The sequence below is a fragment of the Branchiostoma belcheri genome, unplaced genomic scaffold (genome assembly GCF_001625305.1).
Source record: "Branchiostoma belcheri isolate BF01 breed outbred unplaced genomic scaffold, Haploidv18h27 scaffold72, whole genome shotgun sequence".
In the NCBI taxonomy this organism is placed as follows: Eukaryota; Metazoa; Chordata; class Leptocardii; order Amphioxiformes; family Branchiostomatidae; genus Branchiostoma; species Branchiostoma belcheri.
The window spans coordinates 979,218-1,002,747 of NW_017804376.1; the positions used below are offsets into that span (position 1 = coordinate 979,218).

At 41.8% G+C, this 23,530-nt stretch overlaps 2 protein-coding genes across 2 annotated transcripts; one reads left to right on the top strand and one right to left on the bottom strand.

Annotated features, from left to right (window-relative positions):
• Positions 1-45: 45 nt before the first annotated feature.
• On the bottom strand, positions 46-3,357 carry LOC109485043. Its single transcript, XM_019788438.1, has 5 exons — positions 3,328-3,357; positions 2,666-2,836; positions 1,290-1,590; positions 740-860; positions 46-477 (listed from the first exon to the last, which is right to left on the bottom strand). The coding sequence occupies exons 1-5, from the start codon at positions 3,332-3,334 to the stop codon at positions 160-162; spliced, it is 918 nt and encodes a 305-aa protein (XP_019643997.1). The 5' UTR covers positions 3,335-3,357; the 3' UTR covers positions 46-159.
• A 253-nt stretch (positions 3,358-3,610) lies between these two features.
• LOC109484986 lies at positions 3,611-23,317 on the top strand. The gene is made up of 18 exons (XM_019788360.1): positions 3,611-4,009; positions 4,431-4,501; positions 7,095-7,158; positions 7,348-7,428; positions 7,679-7,755; positions 8,018-8,049; positions 8,189-8,271; positions 8,541-8,589; positions 8,754-9,019; positions 9,273-13,547; positions 14,014-14,278; positions 14,683-15,006; positions 15,477-15,686; positions 16,039-16,143; positions 16,566-16,677; positions 17,988-18,014; positions 21,856-22,544; positions 22,932-23,317. Exons 1-18 carry the CDS (start codon positions 3,902-3,904, stop codon positions 23,315-23,317), a joined length of 7,224 nt encoding a protein of 2,407 aa, XP_019643919.1. The 5' UTR covers positions 3,611-3,901.
• The last annotated feature ends 213 nt before the right edge of the window (positions 23,318-23,530 follow it).

Below are 23,530 nucleotides of genomic sequence, written 5' to 3' on the forward strand. Positions count from 1 at the left end.
ACTGAATTAGATAGCACACTCTCACTCAACGTTAGCCTTCAGTTAAAATTAACCTGAACGAAACATAGCACCAACATGTCATTGAGTCAAACTAATCAGAAATACTTGTTTTGCAGTCAAAAGCTAAAACAAAAATTGTCTTTTACTCTTGCCCTATCTTTATTTTGCAACTCTTTTGAGGGCAGCCAAAGCTGCTCTCTTCAAGAAGGTTTGGTTGCAGTCCAGAGCAGCAGTGAAGATCTTGACATCATCTTGAGACATCTGCTTCCCGTATGTCTTAATTATAGCCAGGACGAGCTTAGTGAACTTGAGGTCAGAGTTCAGATTCTCTGCATGCGCCCCAGTAGCTGTGGTGAGGTCAGAGAGCAAAGTGCTGTCCAGTGGAGGCTTCTGGGTAATGACTGTCTGTAGCAGGGTTATGGTGGTCTCAGACCAAGTTTCAGCTCCGTACAGCACTTGAAGAATTGATATGAGATCCTGAAAAAAATTCATACAAACATTTATGTATACACAATAAGGAATATCACCCCACAAAATATTTTCTGAATTCTAAATGTTTTATATTTGTATGTAATGTACTAGTATATAAATTTCTAAAAGAAAGTTGACTTGAAGCGAATGCCAGTTCATTTCAGCAACTCTGGATAGTTAAGTTTTCTCTAAATTTCATCCAGTAGTAGAGTTTAAATTGTCTACGTATGAGTTGCTATCCTTCCTTATTGTATTGAACATACAGTACCTGTCGCTGTGTGTCTGATTCGGTGACCAGCCTGTTCAGGACGTCCCACAGCCAGCTGCCCTCCCCCATGGTCGTCAGCAGCGGCCTCACAGCCGTCTCAACAAACGGGCGCGGGTACTTCCTGATGGAGTGGATTGAACTTAATTTTAGAACTATGAATACACTTATTGAAAAGAGTAGGGGTCTATCCCGCGTGTTAGTGGATCAAACCTTACAGTCTGGTTTTACACAGCCTGTACTTACTGTACAAAACCAGCATGTTATGCCTAAGGGAGTTTACTGGTATGTTTCACCCAATTTACTCATTTAAGACTTGATTCTGACATGTTTCACTCAATTTAGTCATTAAAGATTTGATTCTGACAACCCTTGAAATGATGTTTCAAAGGGTTTAAAATTCAGACGTAAAATTGAAAATTTAATGGACTTGCCAGCAGTTGACTGGGTTTTTGCTAGACTGGGTCGGGAAACCAGAAACACAAAATTTTTTCCTATGCCTTACCAAGGAGGTTATAGGGATATTCCAGTATATAAATCTGCTTGGCCTTACCTTGCAAATGCTACAATAGCTGCAGACAAATTCCTTGATGCAGACTCCCTCTCTACATCATGTAGCTGGGTAAGAAGACACTGCCTTATGAACACACAACAGTTGGTATGGCTGGGAGGTGGTGTAACTTGTGTCATGAAATGACAGGCACCACACATGGCAACTTCAGACAGCCCAAGTTTGAGAAGCTGAGCGCAGGCACTCTCCATCTGCTGCGGTGAACAGCTCGTAAAGAAATGGTGTTCTGGGCCAAACTCAACCTGTGAAGGTACAATATACAACTGTGAGATAATATTGACAGCTTCTGTAGTACAGTAGTAGTTAGTAGTGAATTCTTTCATCAGTGACAACTTGGAAGGATAAGGATACTAACCTCCAAATTTTATCCTTCCAAGTTGTCACTGATGAAAGAATTCACTAGTAACTGTATCTATATGTGACAAACGAATCTCTTCAACGATATTCTGTAGTAGTAATATGAAAGCTCTAAGAGTACAAGGCCATGCAAATTTAATTTTCTCGTTCTTAAGTTTCCTGCAAAAAAACAGAGAACCGATGAATCAAATTGGTATAGCCTAAGCAGTGATTGAAATATTGAAGAAATAGCACAAACACCTGGTCTCCTTGAGTCCATTTTTGGTGCAGCTCAATTAAGACATCACTTATCTCCTTGGGAAGCATCTCCTTGGAAGGTGTCTCCTTGGAAATGGACTCTTCAGCCAACTCAACTTCATGTTGAACTTGTGTCTCTGGTGCAGGAGGTACAAAAGAACCAGACGTCATATTTTCTCCTTCTGCGGGTTTCTCCTTCATACTGTCTACCTCAAAGTTTTGAACGTCCGGTTCAGAAGTGTTTGTTGCATTTCCATCCAAGACTTTGTTATCTGTTGCAAAGTTTAGCACTTCGTTGTCCCCTTTTTCTTGACTTGGCTTCTCAATTTCAGCCTCTATTGGTGTTCTTTCCTTGGAGTGTTGTGCAAGAGACGTTTGTAAAGCTGCTTGTATGGAAATGTCTTGCTCCTTTGAGTGTTCTATCACTGCACTTTGGTGTGAAGGCATCGAACTGCTGTAAAACATTAGGATGACAGGAACAAGGTTACAATATCACCAGTACAAAGTTAAAACACATCTTAACCATGCATATCACTCAAAATTCCAATACACAATATAAAAACTGTAAATCCTCTTCTACCTGAATTCCTCCATATACTGTCCAAGTATCACCCATCCTGGTCATCTAAGGTTTGACCTCCCTATCAATCATCTGCCAAAATCACCTCCCACCCACCATGCAAATTGAAGCTATTCAGACACCCTAAATTGGCTAAAAGATAACTCCGTACATGGAAACCTAATTTTGAAAAAAAAAATTGAACTGTCACTGTAGTACCTTTCATGTTTCAACTTTTCCTCCAAGACAGAAGGCAGCCAATCAAATTCCAAGCCTGGTTTCCATGGATACCGCCTCTTCCTGTGTTGTTCTGAGATTCTCCTGCCCAAGTCTGCACACCTGGTCAGGGCTGCAGCACTCAGGCAACTCCTGTTTCCTGCTGGAGGTGGTTGGAATAATATGGGAGAACAAATTAACTACTGATCTCCAAGCAGATGTTGTGGTGGAAGATTGTCGTTCGCTCACGTTGCCATGAAGCACCAGGCTATCAGAAAAATCTGGCATGTAGTCAGAAAAATTCTACATCCCAACATCTGCTTGGAGGATAAGAAAGAACAACAAATATCCCTGCAAGAAATATTGTTCCAATCTAGCTAGCTATATTAGGAATCACCACAATTTACACAAGCCACAAGCTACATTTGTTGTAAGCTAAGTGTGGATCCCAATAAAGTCAAAGTCAAAGCCACAAACTTTGTACTTTTGATTTTTAATAGTCCTTTGTTTTACCGATGCTTGCCCCTGTTTAACTGTTACTATAAAGCTTTGTACAGCTGTTAGTGCTTTCTTGAAACCAATTAATCGTCTTATATGATATCAAAGGCTGTGCTGTATACAGAATCTCCCAAATAACCTTCTTCAACTTACCCGCCATTGTGCTGAAGTTGTAGGTCGTCCATCGCGTGAGGGTTGCTGCCTGTTTAAATTTGTCGACTTAGATTTCATTCCATTCTGTAATCATATGCAATATTGATAATAAACCAATAAAGATAAATTACTGGTGTATTAATATATTTATGTAGATTCAAATGGATGCTTTTTAAAAAATCTTTGTCATACCAATATTTTGGCACTATCTTGTCGATGTTTAAGACAGCTATAAAATACGTCGTCCCTACGAAGGTCCTTCTAGATCTTCGCTCCAGTCCAAACTTTTCATTTTTGATTTCAGGGTAAAGTTTAGGACTTTTGGCCTTTGCTAGGAGATAACAAAGGTTGTATAGCTTTTCGGAGACTTATATATATCTAGGAACCTTAACAGGAGTCGTGTATTGCTGTTTGTTTTGCCAAAATCGCGTGTAAATTGTTCTGAAGTTGGTGCCCCCCTCCCCCTTTCACATGTTACTGTGTAATGATGTTGCAGCATGTAACGTTACATGTATAGAGTAACGTGATCTAGACAACAGAACGTCGAAGATGAAGTTGGCAGACCGTCTGAGAAATGTCTGAAGAAGTCGGAGTGACGGACGCAGACACGGAAGGCGCGATGCCGGGGCTGGAAGTTCCCAACTGGTGCGAGGGGTGCGCCGGGTGTCTGGCTCTCAGGAAGGTGGGACAAAAATTTGTGTATAATTTGGAGGTTCATATACTTTGCTGCTCTGTTGGGTAGATTAGAAAAAAGGGGCGTTTCCACAGGTATCATTTCAGACTATGCTTGAGTTCATGTACAAAATGACCGAATTATAAAGTATTTGTAAAATAGCTACTGTAACACAGGAAAAAGTATTTGCGCGAAGGTTGACTCATCAGACTCTCCGGGATCAAACCCGTGCCGATTATGCCAAAAGGTCCAGGACCCATTGGCCTGGGCAGTAAGTGATGCCTATCCCTATACAAGTGTATACTCGTTGTTACACTACCAAGACCATATCTATCTAATATCCAGGCTCTAATATCAGCTCAGAAAAGAACAAGAAAGTATGAATTTATACCAACAAGACTTTTTTTGTGTCTTCTTTATTTTATTATAGGAGTTGCAGGACAAAGAGGCTGAACACAAGAGAGTGTGGCTGGCAGTCAAACAGAGGGTTATCTCTACTGAGTAAGTTGTGATGGCCATACAACATTTTTCCAGTCAAGATATTGTTATTGTTATTGGGTAGATATGTAGATATGAAAGTGTTGTGTGTTACGAGCAACAAATTATGTTCCATTCTATGATGGAAATGACATTGACAGGCTAGAGAAAAAACCTAGTGTTGGGTTGTATTTTTTATTGATTATTTATATTACTCTAATTCAGAGAAGGCATTGATGTTGCAACAAAGTTTTTCATGACTCATTGTTATATAGAATCAGCCTATTGCAGTGGATGTAAGTTAAAAGAAGTCAGTAGTTTGTAAGAAGTAAGATGAGACCTAACACTTGCTCTTGTATTTTACAGCTTGCTCTTGAAGCAGAATGCCGAGTATAAGGCCAGATACAACGCCAAAGCTCAAGATATCCTCAAATATGTAAACCAGTTTACGTCAAACATATGGTTCAAGGGTTACTTACGCTGTATATACAGTTACATGTATATAACAGAATGATTTCTCTATACCAGTCATTTGCACAGTAACACCCGATACAGAAGAAAAATCCCGATACATGTTCACATTTGCATTACAACAATACGTAGTCGTATATAAGAAAACTATGAAGCGTTAAAGTACACTTTTAAAAATTAACTGTTGGAATTGATTTGATTTGAAGTTGGTAATACACGTATTATGAATTTGATGTAGATATCGCATAATCTAGTATTAGATACATAATGTATATGTATAACCCTTGCATTACAATGTTTTGAGATGGTAGGACAAAGCGTATAATACACTCCTTACACCTGATACATTTAAAAGTATTTTCATACTTGCTTGCATTTATTGAGCAATATGTCATTATGAACACAATATCATGACTGGTGTTTGGAGTGTAGATAGAAAAAAAACATATCTTTACCAGACAGAGATACGTGTATTTCAAAACAGAAATATCAGCTATTTCTAATTGGGACAAGTAACTCAAGAAAGGTACCTCAGACTTTTTGTTTGTTTTTATATCTCTATATGCCTTTTGCTTCACCTCAGTTGAGGATGACAAAAGAAGAAGAAGAAGATGTTGATAAAGACATACCAAGCAAAATTTTTGTGCCCAAAACTCGAACATATACCGACAAACCAACTATACAATGAGTTCATTTTCATTTGCAAAGTGGCACAAATTGAAAAAGAAAGTAAGTATGTAATAGAAAAGTTGAAGCATGACATTTCATGCTACTCCTCCTACCATCTTTGGTAGTCTTGTTCTTTCTTGGTATGTATTTGGTATGGACTAAGCAGAAATAAGAGTTGCAATGTCATCTTGTCTCTCCTCATATTCTTGTCACCTGTGACCAAAATCCACTGGAAATCCCTGTGGTGGAATTGTGCGATGCTTGCACTGTGGCATGGTGGGAACTTTCCAAATGATTTGCACCGTACCCAGGTATGTATTTGCATATTGACTTGGTATTTGGTATGCAATTGGCAGTCAAAAGGCACAGAGTGGTTTAGGCCTAGGGAATGCATTTTCACGTTCAGCCTCTTACACCTGTGCCTTTAGTTCATCTGCCTTACAATCAATAGCAAAGCTTGTTTCATACAAGTGGAATTACAACATGATAACTCAGAAAAATTATGACGCCAGTTTAATTGTAACAAGAAAAATCAACTCTGTCTTAACATCTGAAGAAATAATACTAAACTGTTGTTAAAAAAATTGGTTTTGAGAAATTGGTTTTGGTTCAATGAGTTGCTTTTCAAATCTATACATGACATGTTTTGGCTGTACCATTAACTCAAGATATCCTCACACTTGTGTGAAACATTTAGGCACAGAATTGCATAATTATGTAATGCATGGATAGCAGCCATATGTATCATGTTATAACACTTATTAACAGAAACCAATATGAAGGTGTTAACAAATGGTTATCTTAGCTGTTGATGAGCTTCAGTTCCTTGGCTGAAATACACATTTGTATAATTTTAATATGCTATTGGATCATAATGTTTGTTCGTATGGCATATTCATCGTCTATTTCAAAATAGCTGAATCCTACAACTACTGTTGGTCTACTACTGTTGGTCTCAAATTATTCTTACTTATATTTAATAATGAGATATTGAATAATTTTGGAGAACTTGAGTTGGAAAATATGCGATCCTAACTTGATCAAAGCAGTGCTCTTGGAAGAAAATTTGTGTTGCAGCTGTTGCCAGATTGGTTTATTGTTGATTGCTTCTCTTTCCTTGACGATTTTGTTTACAATGTGACATTCAGCGTCAGAAAATAGAGGAGGCATCACGACAGCTAGCATCAACTGAAAGGTAAGGTTTTGATTTACAAGAGTCTGTTTCTGAACTAAGTGTACTAAAGCATGAAACTTTTGTGGTGGTTTCTTTTGCAGTGGGAGGGAAATGGAGGTTTTCATTGTGTTTTATTACTTTTCAATGCACAAGTCTGTAGTAGAGTAGTCATATAAGGAAGACATATTTAGAATGTCATGAGTTTGTGGTGGGGAGGTCACTATGAAAACTGGGAAAGCTAACTTTTTATTCTACATTTGGGATGAGCTTGTTGGTGACCTTTCTGTAATCTTTGCCCCTTAGACATTGTGAGACCCTCCAAATGCAGTTGGACAGTGCCCTTAAGGAAATGGAGCCTCTTAAAAAGGTGAGTCTTCTGAATGGTGTACTAATTTTGAAAGGATATCAAGCAAAACTTAAACTTGAATTATGTATTAAATTGTAATGTCATGTTAAAAAACATAGTGAAAGCTTCTCCTGTCATACAAAAAGGCCTTTAAAGATTTTGTATCCTTAAGGAAGCTCTAAAGTTCTAGGAAATGTTTCTTTATTTCAGAGGAACCGAGAACTTGAGAAGAGCCAGGAGAAGTGTAGAGCAGAAGTGGAGGAGGCACGGGACAGGATCAGGGCTAGTGAGGTACAGCAGCACTTTACTACAACTATAGATACTATTCTTAACTTATTGGATTACTAATTATCAGATCAAAGAATGTAATTGAATGGCAAGCTATCCACTGAAGCTTTCACATACTGCAGAAGGGCAGTTACTAAGTATTCAGGTACAGCTGAATACTGTAGTCAGTTGATCTAATTATCTGGTTTGCCGTGTGCATCAGTGAGTACATGTGTCTGTGAAATGTTGACTGAGTTTGTTTGTGTCCCCTCAGGGTCTGTGTCAGCAGTACAGGGAGGTCATCAAGAAGTTTGAGGATGAAGAGGCTGCTAGGGAGGCCAACAATTCCAGGTACGTTCAGACAGTTTTACTAGTATTTATTTATTGAGTTTTTTTTCCAGATATTTGTGGAAGGATCAACATAACAGGATGATGATGACCTTTTCAAGATGTCAACCATTAGACCAAACTATCTTATTTGAACCACTCACACAAGGCTTGTTGTAGTCATGATGTGTTTTGATATGAGCCTATTGGATGTTCTGCATCTTTTTGTACTTAGCTCTCAGTCTGTATGACCTACATGTAAAACAATGCATTTTTTTTATTACAGTGAGAAGAAGGTTTCTGTTGCCAAGCTACAAGGTATGCCACGAAGTTCTTAACTGTCCAGAGATGTCTTAAATTCTACACTGCTTTTTCTTTTGTGACAAATACATTATTCAGCATAATGAGATATTGAAGTCTAAATCTGTGATTTCTTGTTACTTGCTGCTTTCTTCAGAGGACCTGGCCAAGCTGAAAGCTGATCTCACTTCAGAGAAAAGGAAAAGCAGAGGCCTGGAGAGAGAACTGGACAGAGCGAAGGTAATATATTCTGCTACTCTCAAGCATAAAAGCTCTATAGTTTGTATGTTTGAAAGTGGAAATTTCGACCATTTTAACCATTTTTTTTCATGATGTATTTTCAGTACATACTCTAGTTACTCTAGTACATGTTTACTGCACAAAAATTGTATAATGTTACAATGTAAGGTAAAATTCTAAGGTTACAAATATTGATTTGAAATTGTATGTCTACTATACAGCTAGATATAATTATGTTAAATTGTACAATGAAATTGTTTCTGTTTTAGGTTATGATAGAAGGGCTTCAAGAGCAGAACTCCAGAGTACAGCAAGAAGGTAATGTTCAGAATTTGATGTTACACTCTCTCTGTATTCAAGTTTGTATAGATGTAAAGATTTTGGAGTTTGTCCTTCTTTTTCTGCTTGTATTGTGGAGTTGTAAATTTCTCCATGCGTAATGAACTATATGTATGTGATCATGTTTTTTCTGTCTTTCACAGCTGGAGAACCTGCATCTATTCCAGTAGTTACCCCAGCAAAACAGCCCAGAACAAGCCATGTAACACATACAAGAACCCCTAAACAAAAGGCACCATCCCCCATCAGTGCAATGAGCTGCTCCAATACAGCCAATGAAACCAGTGATGAGGAAGAAGAAGTGAACTGGTCCACTGTGCCAAACAGGGGTGTTCTGTCTCCTGTTAGGCTGCTGTCACCCTTGTCGCCCCTCCCACCTACACCAGCTCCATGTAGAAGAGATGACAGGGTGAGAGAGGATTTTGTCACTCTGTCATTTGCTCACATATTTTGTTAGTTTATTGGCATATAATCAAAGAAATAAAATGAATAATATGATATAACATAACAGAAGGAGGTAAGATCCTAAATTTTCTGCTAAAATTAGGAGGAATATTACAGCAAATTTGCTACTTACAGCCCATACACACACAGCAGAACATTATCACTTATTTCTTTCTTTGATATGACCCAGTTATTAATAGCAGCTACTTTTTTTGCAGTTTTCCTCATCAAGTGACAGCTCGGATGACAACAGTGACATGGACGATGATGCAGACAGAATCGAGAGTGAGCTCCTCGGCGGCACCCAATCGCTACCATTCTCTGACACTGACATTGCTGACGAGAAAGCCAACGAACCACCAAAGCTTTCTCCTGTCAGGAGCAACTATCGTAACGGAATACATAGGTCTCCTGTTCTCAAACAGTCGCCAACTGTCAATGTTAGCAAAGAGAATGGAAAGGCCCAAGTTAAACGGTTTCCTAGAGATCGTGTTAACTGCTCAAGTACTCAGAAACTTACCAGAAGTCAAGACAGGAGGGGACAGAAAAGGCCACCTCTGAGGAGAGCAGCAAAAGCTAAGGCTGCTCCAATGGAGGAAGAAATTACGCCACCCATAGAATCTACCAAAGCAGCTGTAGAGAACGATTGTCGCTCATGGTTTGGGGAAGTTGAGGATCTGAGTGACAGCGAGTCTGATTCCTGTCTGGAAAAAGAAAAGGACAGAGAGATAAAAGCTAAAAATGGTGGTGAAGATTTTGCCTCCCCGCCACGTATGGCGAGGTTGTGTTCTTCAGCAACAACAGAATCAAACAATGACACAACTGAAGAAAAGAGGAAAACTAGAGCAAAATCAGAAGTGCTTATTTCTCCACTGAAGAAGACAAAGACAACAGGAGTAACTCCTTCCAGGTATCCCTTACGATCACGGTCTGGTGACTCAAAACAAGAACAAGAACAAAATGGCGATGCTAGTTTCTCACCAAGAAAGAAAAACAAGTCAGAGTCAGATGCTGATGACATAGGGGGAAAAGTGAACTCCCCCACTAGGTCCCAGTATGAACTGAGGTCAAGACAGGATAACAAGACTGACAAAAAAGATGACAGAATAGAGGCAGAAAATACTAAAGACAAGACGAATGTTGTAAATGAAAGTAATGAAACATTGCAGGAACAGACAGCAACAAAAGATTTGCATGAGAAAGAAGAAAAGCCAGTGGACAGCAGAAAGTTAAGCAACAGCTTAACAGAGGAAGAAAGTGACAAAGATGAAGCTGTGAAACCACAAAGTCAAGAAGAGAACAAAATGTCTTCTGGCTTTGACGAAGTTTGCAATAATTCAGTTGAAAACAACACCACAGACTCTGAGTCAAACTCAAAGATTTCTTCACCACCTCATGTGGATCTGCCTGCTGCACCATCGGTAAATAAAGATCCTTCTAACAACGCAAAAGCAGAATCAGATCAAGAAGGTACGGAAAAACCAAGACCAGATTCACCGGAATTCAGGAGGCCGCTTACAAGGTCACTGAGTCATGGCGGCAAGGTCAATCCTGGAAGCAGAAGAGACAGTTCTTCCTCTGAGAGGGAGGGGGACGTCTCACCCAGGAGGGTAGCAAGGTTGAAGACCAAATTGGTAAGTCCTGTTGCAGGCCCTAGCTCAATAACACGTAGCAGAAGTTCGTCTTCAGAAAAGAGCCACTCGGATGTTGACACGAAGGACAACCTTTTTAACCCTCCTAACTCGAACCCAACTAAGAGGGCAACCAGGTTGCAGACCAAATTGGTAAGTCCTGTCGCTGGTCCTAGCTTAAGAACACGTAGCAGAAGTTCATCTTCAGAGAAGAGTCTCTCAGATGTTGACATGAAGGATAAGCCTTGTAACTCCAACACACCGAAGAGAGTAACCAGGTTACAGACCAAATTGATAAGTCCTGTCGCTGGCCCCAGCTCAAGAAGGCGGAACAGAAGTTCGTCTTCAGAAAAGAACCTCTCAGATGTGGATACAAAAGACAGCCCTCCAACCAAGAAGGCAACCAGGCTGCAGACTAAATTGATAAGTCCTGTTGCTGGCCATAGCTCAAGAACGCAGAACAGAAGTTCATCTTCAGAAAAGAGCCCGTTAGATGTTGACACAAAGGACAACCCACCTAAGAGGGCAGCCAGGTTGCAGAGCAAATTGGTAGCTGGTCCTAGCTCGAGAACACGGAGTAGAAGTTTGTCTTCAGAAAAGAGTTTGTCAGATGTTGACACAAAGGACAACCCTACTAACCCATCTAACTCCAACACACCCAAAAGGGTAACCAGGCTGCAGACCAAATTGATAAGTCCCCTCTCTGGTCCTAGCTCAAGAACGCGAAAGAGAAGTTTGTCTTCAGAAAAGGGCCTCTCGGATGTGGATACAAAAGACAACCGCCCAAAAGTTGATTCGCCAAGGAGGTCCATGAGAAAGTCAGACATGGCAAGCTTGTCTTCATCAGAACAGATGACAAACAGAGATGCAGAGAAGAGTGCACCGAAAAGTGTTTTATCACCTAACAAATCAGCCAAACACTTGAGAACAGAAGATACTTCTGGAAACATTCATTTACAAGTTAATGTATCAGATAAAGAAACATGCACAGCACAAAGAAATGTAACATCTGCCTTGGACATAGCACCACAAATGGTCACTGAAAAACCTGTTCCAAAAGCAGAACCACTTAATAACTCTACATCCCAAATCTCAAAGGAAGACGCTATTGTTAAGAGTCCAAAAGTGTGCACAACATCTGAAGCACGTAAGATGCTTGCTGTCAATAAAGTTGCTGTTGTTGTGTTGGAGCCATTGGAAAAAGTGTCACAACAGAGTACAGCATTGCAAAAGCATGTACCGCAAGAGCATCAAAATGGCAGACACAATGGTAAATCATGTACAATGGAAGCAGCTGCTACAAATAACAATGCGACCATTGATGAGCATACCATAAATACACCTGAAGTCCCAGATGAAACTAATAGAAAAGGCAGTACTTGTACAAATGATAATGCTAACCAACAGGTACACCAAGAGGTGGGGGCAAAGGCAGATGAACTTCCAAGTGGAGCAAGACAAAGCAGTGCAAAGGATGGTGCTAACCAGGAGGCACCCAAAGAGGAAGAGACAGCATGTGATACTATGGAGGAAGGGGAACTTTCAGAGAGTGAGACTGAAACCACAGTTAGTCTACCAAACAGTGCAGCAAGTGCACGAGAACATCAACCTATGGAGCTGTGTTTAAGGCAACAACCTGGAGTTAGCCTACCCGATAGAGAAAGCCCTCGGGTATCCAATAGGTCCAACCGGAGCAGCCTATCCACATCCCCTGTCTCCCCCCTCCCACCCTCTCCATTCGAGTCCCTAGCACTCTCCCCTCTGCCGGTTTCGCCTCTTCTGTTGGAACGTCCCATTTCGCCACTTCCACCCTCGCCGTGGGGGAGGTCAGCATCCCCTAGTCTGTCCCCTTCCCTGCCCATCTCTCCACTCAGGGAAACCCCCCTGCCACCGGTGGTATCACCCTTGCAACGTACTCCCCATGGGGACGATGGTTGGTCCCAAAGCGTCTCCTCCAAGGATGCTGCATCACCAAATGCAGAAAACCCTGCGCACTCCTCTCCGTGTGTGTTCCGGTCCGTCGCTCCAAAGGGAGCAGTGCAGGTGAAACCAAAAGCGAACCGTGGTAGGGGTGCTGCAAGGTCCCTCAGCATGGGAGGGAAAGACGCCTCCTGTCAAAACTCTTTGAACAGTTCTAGTAAAAAACGAGCAATCCTATTCGTACAAAGTGAAAAGACAGCCTGGAGAAGTGGTAAGAAAAACACACAAGCTGCACAAGATAAACAGAAGAGTACTACAAAGGCAAATTCAAGACCTACCACTTTGCCAATCAAGCCCAACAGTAAACAACAACCAAAAACCAAACCAGGAAAAGGCACTAATGCACAGAATGGCCCAGAGAAAGTAAACGAAGGGGCAACTTGCTCACACAATGGCCACGACATTACAGAAGAAACAACTACAACTCCTGATAAGAGCTCAAGACAAACTCTAAAGCAGACAGAGAAAGAAAAGATCAAGAAAGGACAGTCCTTGACACTTGAAGATGAAGACAAGGATAAGCAGACATCAGAGATGTCCAGACTGAAGGAAGTAGATCCTCAAGAGAAAATTGAAGAAGGAAAGACAAAAGAATCATCTCAGGTTCCTGACAGTGAAACTTTAAGTGCTGCAGAAGATGCAGTTTCATCTAAAGACGTTTCTTGTATAAGCGGTACATGTACCAGCAAAAGGAGCCTGGAGGAGGATGTAGAAGATGGGGAGATCACAGGTGACGAAAGCGATGAAGTCGTGGAAAGAAGGACGGTAAAGAAACTCAGGACAGAGCCCAGAGACAAGCTGACAGCTGACCATGTGCTGCAGTACATGAATAACATGCAAGGGGGAGCAACTGCTGCAGGTGCTGTCGACATTATCATGGAGGTACATGTATGTACATGATTCACTAGTATTTACAGAGCTACAGAAATTCATCATTTCAATATATTCATGACAAAATATGTCACATTGTATAGAACATACATTATATGATCACGGCTCGAAATGCTCCAATTTTACTAGCACTAGTACATGGACCAGTGCAGGGTAGGTGCAGGTAGACATCAGAAATACCTGCACAGCTCCAATTTTGCCTGCACTAACCTGCATCTACCCAGTACATGGACCAGTGCAGGTTATGTGCAGGTAGACATCAGAAATACCTACACAGCTCCAATATTACCTGCACTAACCTGCATCTACCCAGTACATGGATCAGTGCAGGTTAGGTGCAGGTAGACATCAGAAATACATTGTATACAGTTCCAATTTTACCTGCACTAAAAGTTTCTTGCATAGACAGGAATAATTATACAATGCCTTCTAAATGATTCTCTGCACACATTTCCAGTATCTTCTGCAAAGTGAGGAGGCCAGAGTGGACCTGTTTCCCAAAGTGAAGACCATGTGCGAAACCCACAATACAAAACTGCCAGTCATGACTACAGCTGAGATGGCCATACTGGGCAGGGTGACCTACCTGGCCAAGTTTGGCCAGTGGGAGGGTCTGGTCAGTCAAGTCAGCCGTGCCCTGTACACCGAGATCAGGCTGAACATCAGGAAAGAGCACCTGTTGGCTACCTGTAGGCTCTATACAGGGCTGTGTAGGCTGAGAGGTAGGTCCTGCTCACCCCTACTGTACATGGACTGGTACAGTCCAGAAATCTAATGTTACATAAAAATTGTAGAAAATGTAAAGAAAAATTGTTGAAGTATTTCTCAGATGCTGTTTAATTCTGGGTGCAGAAGTATTGTTGCTGATTTGGGGGGAGGTCTGCATGTCCCTTAATTGCTTCCAGTGTCTTGGCAGGTGGAAGGTGATTTTGACAGTTGATTGATAGGGAGGGTACATGAAGGTGTGAAGATGACCCAGCACACGCCTTTAGAAAGTGGTGTAAGACTTGCATAAATTGCATCATACAATCCACTACACAGTTCTCAAAACACTAACTGCAAAAACTTCCCAGAACTCTTATAATTCCAGTTTCATGTTTCATGTGTTTCTCCTCTTTTTTTCTAGGACAACTTGAACAAGTAAGAATTCTCGTCTACGACATTCTACGGGAAAAGCTGTTCTTCCCAGTGGACAGAATCCTGACCATAGTGTCCGTCTGGCCACTGGTCCTGCAGAGAAGTGGTCCTAACCTGGAGGATGGACCCATGTCACACGTGATCGAGCTAGTCGTGATGAGTCAGCACATTGCTGAAGACTTGAAGTCCTGCTTCAGGAGTCTCTACCAGTGGAAGGATGTGAAAGACGGGGATGTGAACAGTATGGCAGATAGACTAGTGGAACTTCTACAGAGGAAAGAAACTGCGGCACTGGTGAATAACACACACAGAGGTAAGGCTCTACTGCTGCTATGATGGAAATACATGTACATGTGCAGCCTTTTTGCTAGATTTATTTGAGTGTTTGAGCCTTCAGAAATGAAATATTCAAATCAGTTACTAGTAGCCGGCTGCTTAACATTGAGGTCAAGAGGATGAGTTATGTACATTGTGAAACTTGTGTGGTGGTTTTATTTTACAGTAAAAGGGAAAGGGAGGTCTTCCTGGTTGTTTGAATTTTGTAGTACAGGTAAAGATAGACATATTTGCTGTGCCATAAAAAAGTAAGACCAAGTAAGATACTGCAAAAGTTTCCCGATTTACAGTTAACTTGCCAGGGAGTTTATATCGTCCACCATCTCTTTAAAGTGATGGATGGAGTGCCCTGATTTTAAATTACATGTATACGGCCTCCTTTATACAAACAAAAACATAGTCCTGTTCAGTGTCCTGTATTTCTGACTTTGGGACTTTTTTTTCCAGTGAAGTACCCCCGTCTGAACCCCCTGATGTATGAGACAGCCAAAGCCCTGGAGCTGCTGGGCTCACACCAGGGCTGGAAGTGGACTCACGACCACCTCATACAGACACTGCTGCTGCCACTGCTACAGAAGTGGAGGGACAACAAGAAAGCAAAGTCTATCAAGAGCACCGTGCCTCAAGGCACTGTTGTTGCTATCATGCAAGTCATTGGTGAGTTCTTCTCTTTCTTTTTAACTTCTTTTCATAGATACTTGTGTACTTGTGTTGAGTTGTTAGTGTGTGTGTGTTGTGTGTGTGTGTGTGTGTGTGTGTGTGTGTGTGTGTGTGTGTGTGTGTGTGTGTGTGTGCATACGTGCGTGTGTAAGTATGTGCCCACCTTCTTCAAAAGCTACAAAAATACAAAGTACATTTGTACTAGTAAAATATAAAAATCCAAATACAAGCTGCCACCCTCTCATTGGTCACTAATTGCCATGCTGTTCGAACTACAAAATGTGACGTACAGTAAAGATTGTTTTATTTCCAATGACTCACTGTTGTTATTGTAATGTTCTTCTGACAGGCTGTGTTGGAAGGATTGGTCTGGCCGAGGACAAGTTATCCATAAACCAGCTACAGCAGGTGATGATAGACTTGCTCAATGAAGCAGTGAAGAAACCAAATTCAGGTACATACTAACTTTTTCATACTCCTCACATCATACTGTAGATGCATTTACTTTTGTGTTGGTTTTATTATGCAATAGAAGAAAAAAAAAAGAGATTTTATCGATGTTTCAAATTTGAGAGAGACATTCCTGTACTTGTAGTGTCATGAATTCACTGTAGAGTGGTCAAGTGACAGACTTACAGGATGAAACTTCAATACAACTTGAATTTCACCTGTGTTATATTCCCCCAGGGGATAGGAAGATATGTTGTTTTATCTGCTGTTTCTTGTAATAACTTGGATATCAAGCTCAAAATTAGGTGAACATCTTGATGAAAATATACAGTGAACAAAAGAAAATTGAAGTTAGTATGTGTAGAGAGGCAGTGATATTACGTCTTTTTTTGCTGATAATTTTGTTTGACAAAATGTCTTCTGCAGTTCCATGGGGTATACAGATAGCAGCAGCCTCCTCATTGGTCCAGCTGTCGCCTGGCAACCCTGGCCACGCCCTGTCTGCTCTGCAAACATGGATGAACCTACCAAGGCCCACGCAGTGTGTCTGTCCACCCCTCCTTCAGAAAAATGTGGAAACCCTGGCAAACTGCTGCAGATGAGATGCTGGACTGGTCCACTGGCCTTGGCAGGGGTCTAACTGTTATTTGAAATCTTATGTGCTTGGGTGGCAATGCTGACATGTAGATGTATATTTGAATTAACTATAACAATTTATCACTTCATTGATTGCTCTATGTACAGTTGATAACACAGAAAATTATCCAGAAGGACGGTCAAATGCAGTGGGAATATTTTTATTCTTCCAGCTGTGGAAATATTTGCTGCTTTCACAACAATAAAAGTTGACAGATTGAACCACTGTGATTATAACAGCCTGACAATTTACATTAAGATTTTGTTGACTGTTCATAAAATAATCATGGAAAGGCAAAGTTTTGTTAATGTTATGACATAGCCATGAATTGATTTGAAAATGTGCGAAAATTAATAAGACCTTCTGTGAATGATCATGTGTAATATTGAGATACAAACTGTACATATATTTTCTTGGTGCTATTTCTATTTGTACCTTTTTTCTTCACTAAAATATATGCAGTGACCCCATTGTTGTAATTGTCAACTTGGAGAAAATACATTAAAATGCACCACCTCATTTCAACTCACCCATCACCTGACCCCTACCTGTACACTGGGACACATGTAGATTGGGCTGTGCACACACATCTATAGTGATACTTTTAACAGAAACATTGCCGAACGCAATAATTGTTTGGCCGCAGTCAAGAGGTTATGTCCTTTGCAACACTTGCACAAGCACACAAGACTGACATCTTGATGCTACTTGAGATTAGAAAGGACACTTAATTAAGAGTTCTCAATTGGTCCCAGAGGCCTCTGTGTAAGAACGTTTAGCTTTCTTGAAAGGAAATGTTAAATTAGTAAACGTAAATAAAAAGTAAACAATAAATTCTTTGACATGAGCATTATAACTGCTATTAGAGGAAATATTATAGATAATCTAATGGCTTTTTCTGTTTGTCTCTCGAATGAACAGAAGAAGAGGAAGGCCTAATTGTCAAATATTTCCCCAACATCATTAAAATCCCCGACATTTGAATCTATGACAGACGTTTGTATAAATTTGATTTGTTATATCAAAATGTACATTTTATAAAAGAAGACCATTCTCCATGCATTATTATTATCACACTTTTTAAGACATGCCTTATTTTTATTTACTAGCTTCTTGCCAGTGTGACAAAGCTTTGGTCACTGTAGCTTGGTCAACTTTGGGAGCCATTTCCTTGATGATCGCCATCATTTCGTGCATGGAGTGAATCTGAGTCTCCCTGAGTGTATGGTCGTCTTGTTCCTCCAACAGACACCAGTCCTTGATCGCCCGAAGTCTGTCCTTCTGGAACGTGATGACGCGCAAACTCTGCAGAAACCTTCCCGGAACAGTGTAGACCGTGTTCATGGGTTCCCGGAAGAATTCCAGGTCCCTCGGCTCCAGCGTGAAGGCGTAGAACTCGCGCCAGGTACCGGCTTGTTGTCCGGGGCCCAGAGGACGAGTGTCCCCGCGACGGTGTTGTCTTTCGATCAGCTCCCCCTTTTTTACAAACCTGTACTCAAGAAATGAGTGCTGTAAACCGGAGACTCCTCATGGAAGTTGAGAGGAATCGCCTGGAATGTTGGGAACCCGCAGCCGACCTCCACGAGGTACACATCATCTTTTTCCGCCACGTTTCGCGCAACTACAGTAACATGTTTAATCCGATGGGAAACACAAGATACCAAGAAAACATCATAATCCAGCGCTTGGAGCAAGTAGAAGAAGAAGACGTTTTGCGTCAAGCATAGCCCGCCCTTTCCCGACAATACATCCTGCTTAATTTGATCTGGAGAAGGGGCTGCTCTGTCCTTTGTTTCCATAGAAAAGAGCGTCAGGTTTTGAAATGGTACAGAGTTGTGATAGGAGCGGATTGCTTCATTCAGAAGACCAAGCTTGTCATCCAGTAGTCTCCTCTCTGCACCTGTGATCCTAAGATCTCCCGCCAAAAAATTCAGAGCCTCCTCCCGGGTAAGCATCGTCTGAAATCAGATAACAAACCCAACGTTATGAACGCAGCAGGCATGAACTATGTTTTATATGATGTATTGCTGACAGTTTACATTACCTGATCATAAATAACAATAATGATAATAATGAATGATTTTATTGGTTAAACATTACGTGCAATCGCAGCCTTTATAGCGCTGAATTGATGCAGGGTTTACAACCACATCATACACATAACATTATGTCTATGTGGAACTGTCGCAAGGGACTGTGCGGCTGCCATTCGGCGCTACTAGGCTAGGTGACCTCAATGCGACCTTCCCCAACCGAAGTTAAGTACCCATTCACACCTGGGTGGAGTGAGGAAATTCGTGTAAAATGTTGCCTTTCCCAAGGGCACATCGTCGGGGCGCATGTCCGGACATATACCGGGTACAACTCGGGATCGAACCCGGGTCTCGCCGATTCATAGTCGAACGCTCTACCACTACGCCACACGGCGCCACGATTATGAATTATACTTTGAAGTAAAATAATACACACCCTTCCGTGTGATAATACTGAGCTGAGGTGACACTTGAATCCCGACAAGGAACGCTGTTTATTTGTATGTTCTTCTCAACGAAATTGAGGAAAGCAGAGACGGACTTTGGACGGAAGTCTTGTTTGCCCTTTGAACTTTCACCAGCCAGTAATGCAGGTACAGGTCACGGTCGTTTGGGGCTAACTCCGTCAATAGTAGTTCGGGCACAACGTAGTGCGGCACAGTACTGGAGGCCTCTGTGCAAGAACATTTAGCTTTCTTCGAAGAAAATGTTGTAGTAAACAGAATTGAAATTTAAGAAATCAGCAGCTGTTCAAAATGAAGCCAAAGAAGTTCACATACTCTTGTCTTGACTACAGATAACTGTGCCTTTATGTAACAATATATACATGGGCGTGTGTGTGTGTGTGTCTGTGTGTGTGTGTGTGTGTGTGTGTGTGTGTGTGTGTGTGTGTGTGTGTGTGTGTGTGTGTGTGTGTGTGTGTGTGTGTGTGTGTGTGTGTGTGTGTGTGTGTGTGTGTGTGCGTGCGTGTTGACAGAATTTACAAACTTGCTTCTAGGAGTTAAAGAGAATCTCGTATGTAGTGAAATTGTGAAAATAGTCCATAAAAATTATCCGATTGATACATTAGAGCATGGAGAACTTGTCAATAGTTAGGAATGTTTAAAACTACTTAGGGGTGGGTGGAGAAAGGTTGTGCTGGACGGTATGATAGTCCCCTACCCTCCAGACGAGGATGGGACAAGGTGAGGGTGAAGGGGGTGGGGTTATTTAAGGTTCATGTTGACAAGAACACATTTTAGAGATTTACTAGCACGTTCTAAAGCTTACATACAACACGTCTAGAGACCAAGTGCAAGGGTGTGAGTGACATCTGGATATTATGTCCCAACAGAGTAGAGTTGAGAGATTTGTCTAACGCATGGCGGGGTCCTGGTAACAGGTGGTACCGACTCCCCACTGGGACCCCCTCTGAGAGGGCCCACATGGGGGGATACTGGTAATTAACGCTACGCTTTACGGTAAATTTAGGAGGGTCGACATGGCTTAACGGTAAATTCAGGAAGGCGTGAACGCTTAACACAAAGTTGTCATTGTTTCGAAGTACTTTATAGGATTATTTTTGTGTTCATGGAGTGTGGGGCAAAATTAGCTACAATCTGCGGACACCGGACTTTTGTTGTGATATTTTGGCAGTCTATCGTTTATTCGCCTACGCCTTAAGAAGAATTGTTCAAAAACGCTTAATGATGAACGTGGAATAAAAACGACCAATTATATACGCTTTGAACATTGATACTTGATAATTTCTCGACAGCTTTTAAATCAACGCAGAATTAAAGCGGCCGAGTACGATTAAGTTAGGGGTGAATTAAAACGGCTCACGAAAAAAGGGCATGCTGACCCTCTTCTGAACCACTCAGCGCTCAATGGTGTGTAGATCCTATTTGCCAGATACGTGTGATTGACGCCGCCATGTTTATTCTATCAGGTCATTCAGAACAGGTGGCCAACGCTGAATTATTTACACGAAAACACTTCCTTAAAGCAGGCTAGATTATCTGTCGGTAAGGCCATGCTATTGTGCTGGTATAACGCTTGCTTTTGAAGAAGATGTAGTAGCTACTTTATGCATTTGTTCGATGAAGACAGATCTGTACTTATAGCAAAGGGCGAGGGTTCCAGACAATGTTGATAGCAAATTATTTGAATTCCGCAGCAACTGCATGAAGAAGTTGTCATGGCAGAATCAACGGGGAGAATTTTAGGTCAGGATTAATTATAGAAACATCCGGCAAAACCGACGCGGTTAGTGTTAAATGCGAACGGAGAGAGCAACAGATTTGACGCGCTGAACTTTTATTCATCCTAACATCTCATGCGTACCGACCGTTGTTTAAATGCACTTGCACGATTCGCTGCACGCCGATTTAGCACCCATCAAATCGCAGATCCTTGAGTCTTCGGCGGGACCAGAAATCCAGGTACTTCGCACGTTCTTCAAAGTAACCCACCTGAATCGGACTCAGCGCTTCACATTAAGCCGAGGTCGTGCGTTAGTTCTTCAAGAAACCAAGACTCTTGAGAGTTTGAGAGCTAAAATGTAAGTTCAGTATCCATTTCACGTGTCGGTATAAATATAATAGAGCGCTCTTGATCTTATTGCATATATATTGGACTATTTGGGGGAATGCCAACGTCTTCTGTAGTTGCCGACATGGGTACTTGATTGCTCGAGGGTTTTGAGGATTCTTAAATTATATGATGAAACTCATTTGCCGTACGATAATTTACGACAGCAAACTGTGGACATTCTTGTGAGAGGCATGGGTGTGTCGTATAAAACTTAACTGTCTGGTAACAGAAAATGTTGCCCGAAAGATTTTTTTCTCGACGATCATTCTGCTACAGTCTTCCCCAAAATACTATGACTGTGTAACTCGCCTTATCAAGTACATATATATGTGACGGGCAACTGTAATATTTGATGATTTTTTTAATGAACTGTTTACTTTATTTGTGTGTGCTTCACAGTTAAGAGCTGTACATGTACTGTTTATAATTGTTTTGTAGAATTGCAAAACCCGTCGACCCGCCATCAACGTTCGACCGTCAACGATCCAGTCTTCAGGATGGGCTACCGAGAGTCTATCAAAACTCCTGTCAACAGCCCCGAATCAAGGCGGTCATTTCAGTGCAGTCATCGGGTACCAGAAAGCTGCAGAATCCTTCCCCGCCGCCAGGTGGCAGTTTTTAGAGGGACGCTCCAGCAGGCCAATGCCGAAGACATAGTACAAAAGATGAAACCAAGGACGTCCTTGATGAAACCGAACTTTTCAGAAGAAAAACGCACCTCTCGCAGTAAAGAGGATCACACTAGCTCCCAAACATCCACAAAAGATGAAATAATGAGAGGAACGACCGCCGTATGTGACAGAACAGAAAGAAACGGTTACAAACAAACCGTGAAAAACAATGTAGACGCCTCTCGCAAGTCGGCATCAACTTCAGCGACCAGGTCATTGAAAACAGAACATGTTAGGAGACAAGCACAGCACATAAGCTCTCCAACAACACACAGACAGGCGCCAAGTAGTCATCACGGAAAACATCGTGGAAAGACTTTGTCCACTACAAGGTCTGCACCAGCCGCCGGGCGAAGTTCCTGGCGGACACAGTTGCCGCAGTTGTTTCTGTTGTACGAGCGGCAGTTGTGTGTTTCCTACCGACCCAGCGCCGTCCCTCCACCCGTACCAGAGCCGGTCATACCTGTGGTTCCTAGCAATTCCTCTTCAAGTGAGTTTGGAGAAAACTTGTTTGTTTGCTTCTTTGTCGGAGTCTTTGTTTATTCATGAAATACTCATATCGGCCTGCTGGCCTCTCAAGATATAGTTTCAAGATATAGGCTACCTCAGACTCAAACCTGTGGTCCGAAATAAAATAAATCAGAAATGTGTCCTACATCTAAGCGGTATCATATAACAGTTACGACTTGCATTGTGAACCAGAGCATGTAGTTGTTACTTACTCTGCATTTGAAATTACCATATTTGACAACAGGTTTTCTGGTGTTACCTGGTGTAGTTTTAAACTTTTAGGTAGAAGGATTATATATGTATAACTTTTACTAGTATATCCTCGGTACCTTTCACCCCTGTATCATTCTGCCTTGCTGTCGTTCAGGTTCCCGCCGCATGAGGCGCTACAGCACGGGCCGGCGGATGAGCGTGGCCTCAACGGCAACCTGCTCGGCGTTCGACCAGTCCATCCGTCCGCAGCACGCGCACGGCAAGCCCCGGCAACAACGCCCAAAAGCCCGGCGGCTCTCTCTCCACTCCGCCGACGGGAGGAAGGACGCGGACCGCGGGAACATGGGCACCTGGGCGGTGAGGAGGTTTCTCCGCAGGAGTCTGCCCGACGAAATCCTGGAGGATCACGAAGCGCAGGATGAAGCGATGCTTGAGAAGTTGCCGTTCGTCACGACTCTTCAAGACATTACGAAACCGTCTAAGAAAGCGACTCGCAGGAATTCAGTTGTTCTCAATGCATATGCAGCAGTGCAGAAGTAAAACTGCAGAAATAAAACTGGCAAAAGAAATTAGTAAATGAAAAACACATATTGAGAAAAAGATCAGTCAGATCCCAAGACTTCAAGACTTTCCAAGTCACAAGTCTTCAAGACTTTCCCAGGCCGTCTAATAAACTGACTGGCAGAAATTCAGTCGTCTTGAGGGACAGCAGTGCAGAAGTAAAACTGGCAAAAAAATTAGTAAATGAAATAG

Coding starts and splice junctions, on each gene's coding strand:
- LOC109485043 (XM_019788438.1), bottom strand. Junction 861..1,289: donor GCTATTGTAGCATTTGCAAG/GTAAGGCCAAGC, acceptor CCACTCCATCAG/GAAGTACCCGCGCCCGTTTG. Junction 478..739: donor AATCAGACACACAGCGACAG/GTACTGTATGTT, acceptor AATTTTTTTCAG/GATCTCATATCAATTCTTCA.
- LOC109484986 (XM_019788360.1), top strand. CDS start 3,902: ATGTCTGAAGAAGTCGGAGTGACGGACGCAGACACGGAAGGCGCGATG. Junction 15,007..15,476: donor GGTGAATAACACACACAGAG/GTAAGGCTCTAC, acceptor TTTTTTTTCCAG/TGAAGTACCCCCGTCTGAAC. Junction 16,678..17,987: donor ATGAACCTACCAAGGCCCAC/GCAGTGTGTCTG, acceptor AGTGAATCTGAG/TCTCCCTGAGTGTATGGTCG.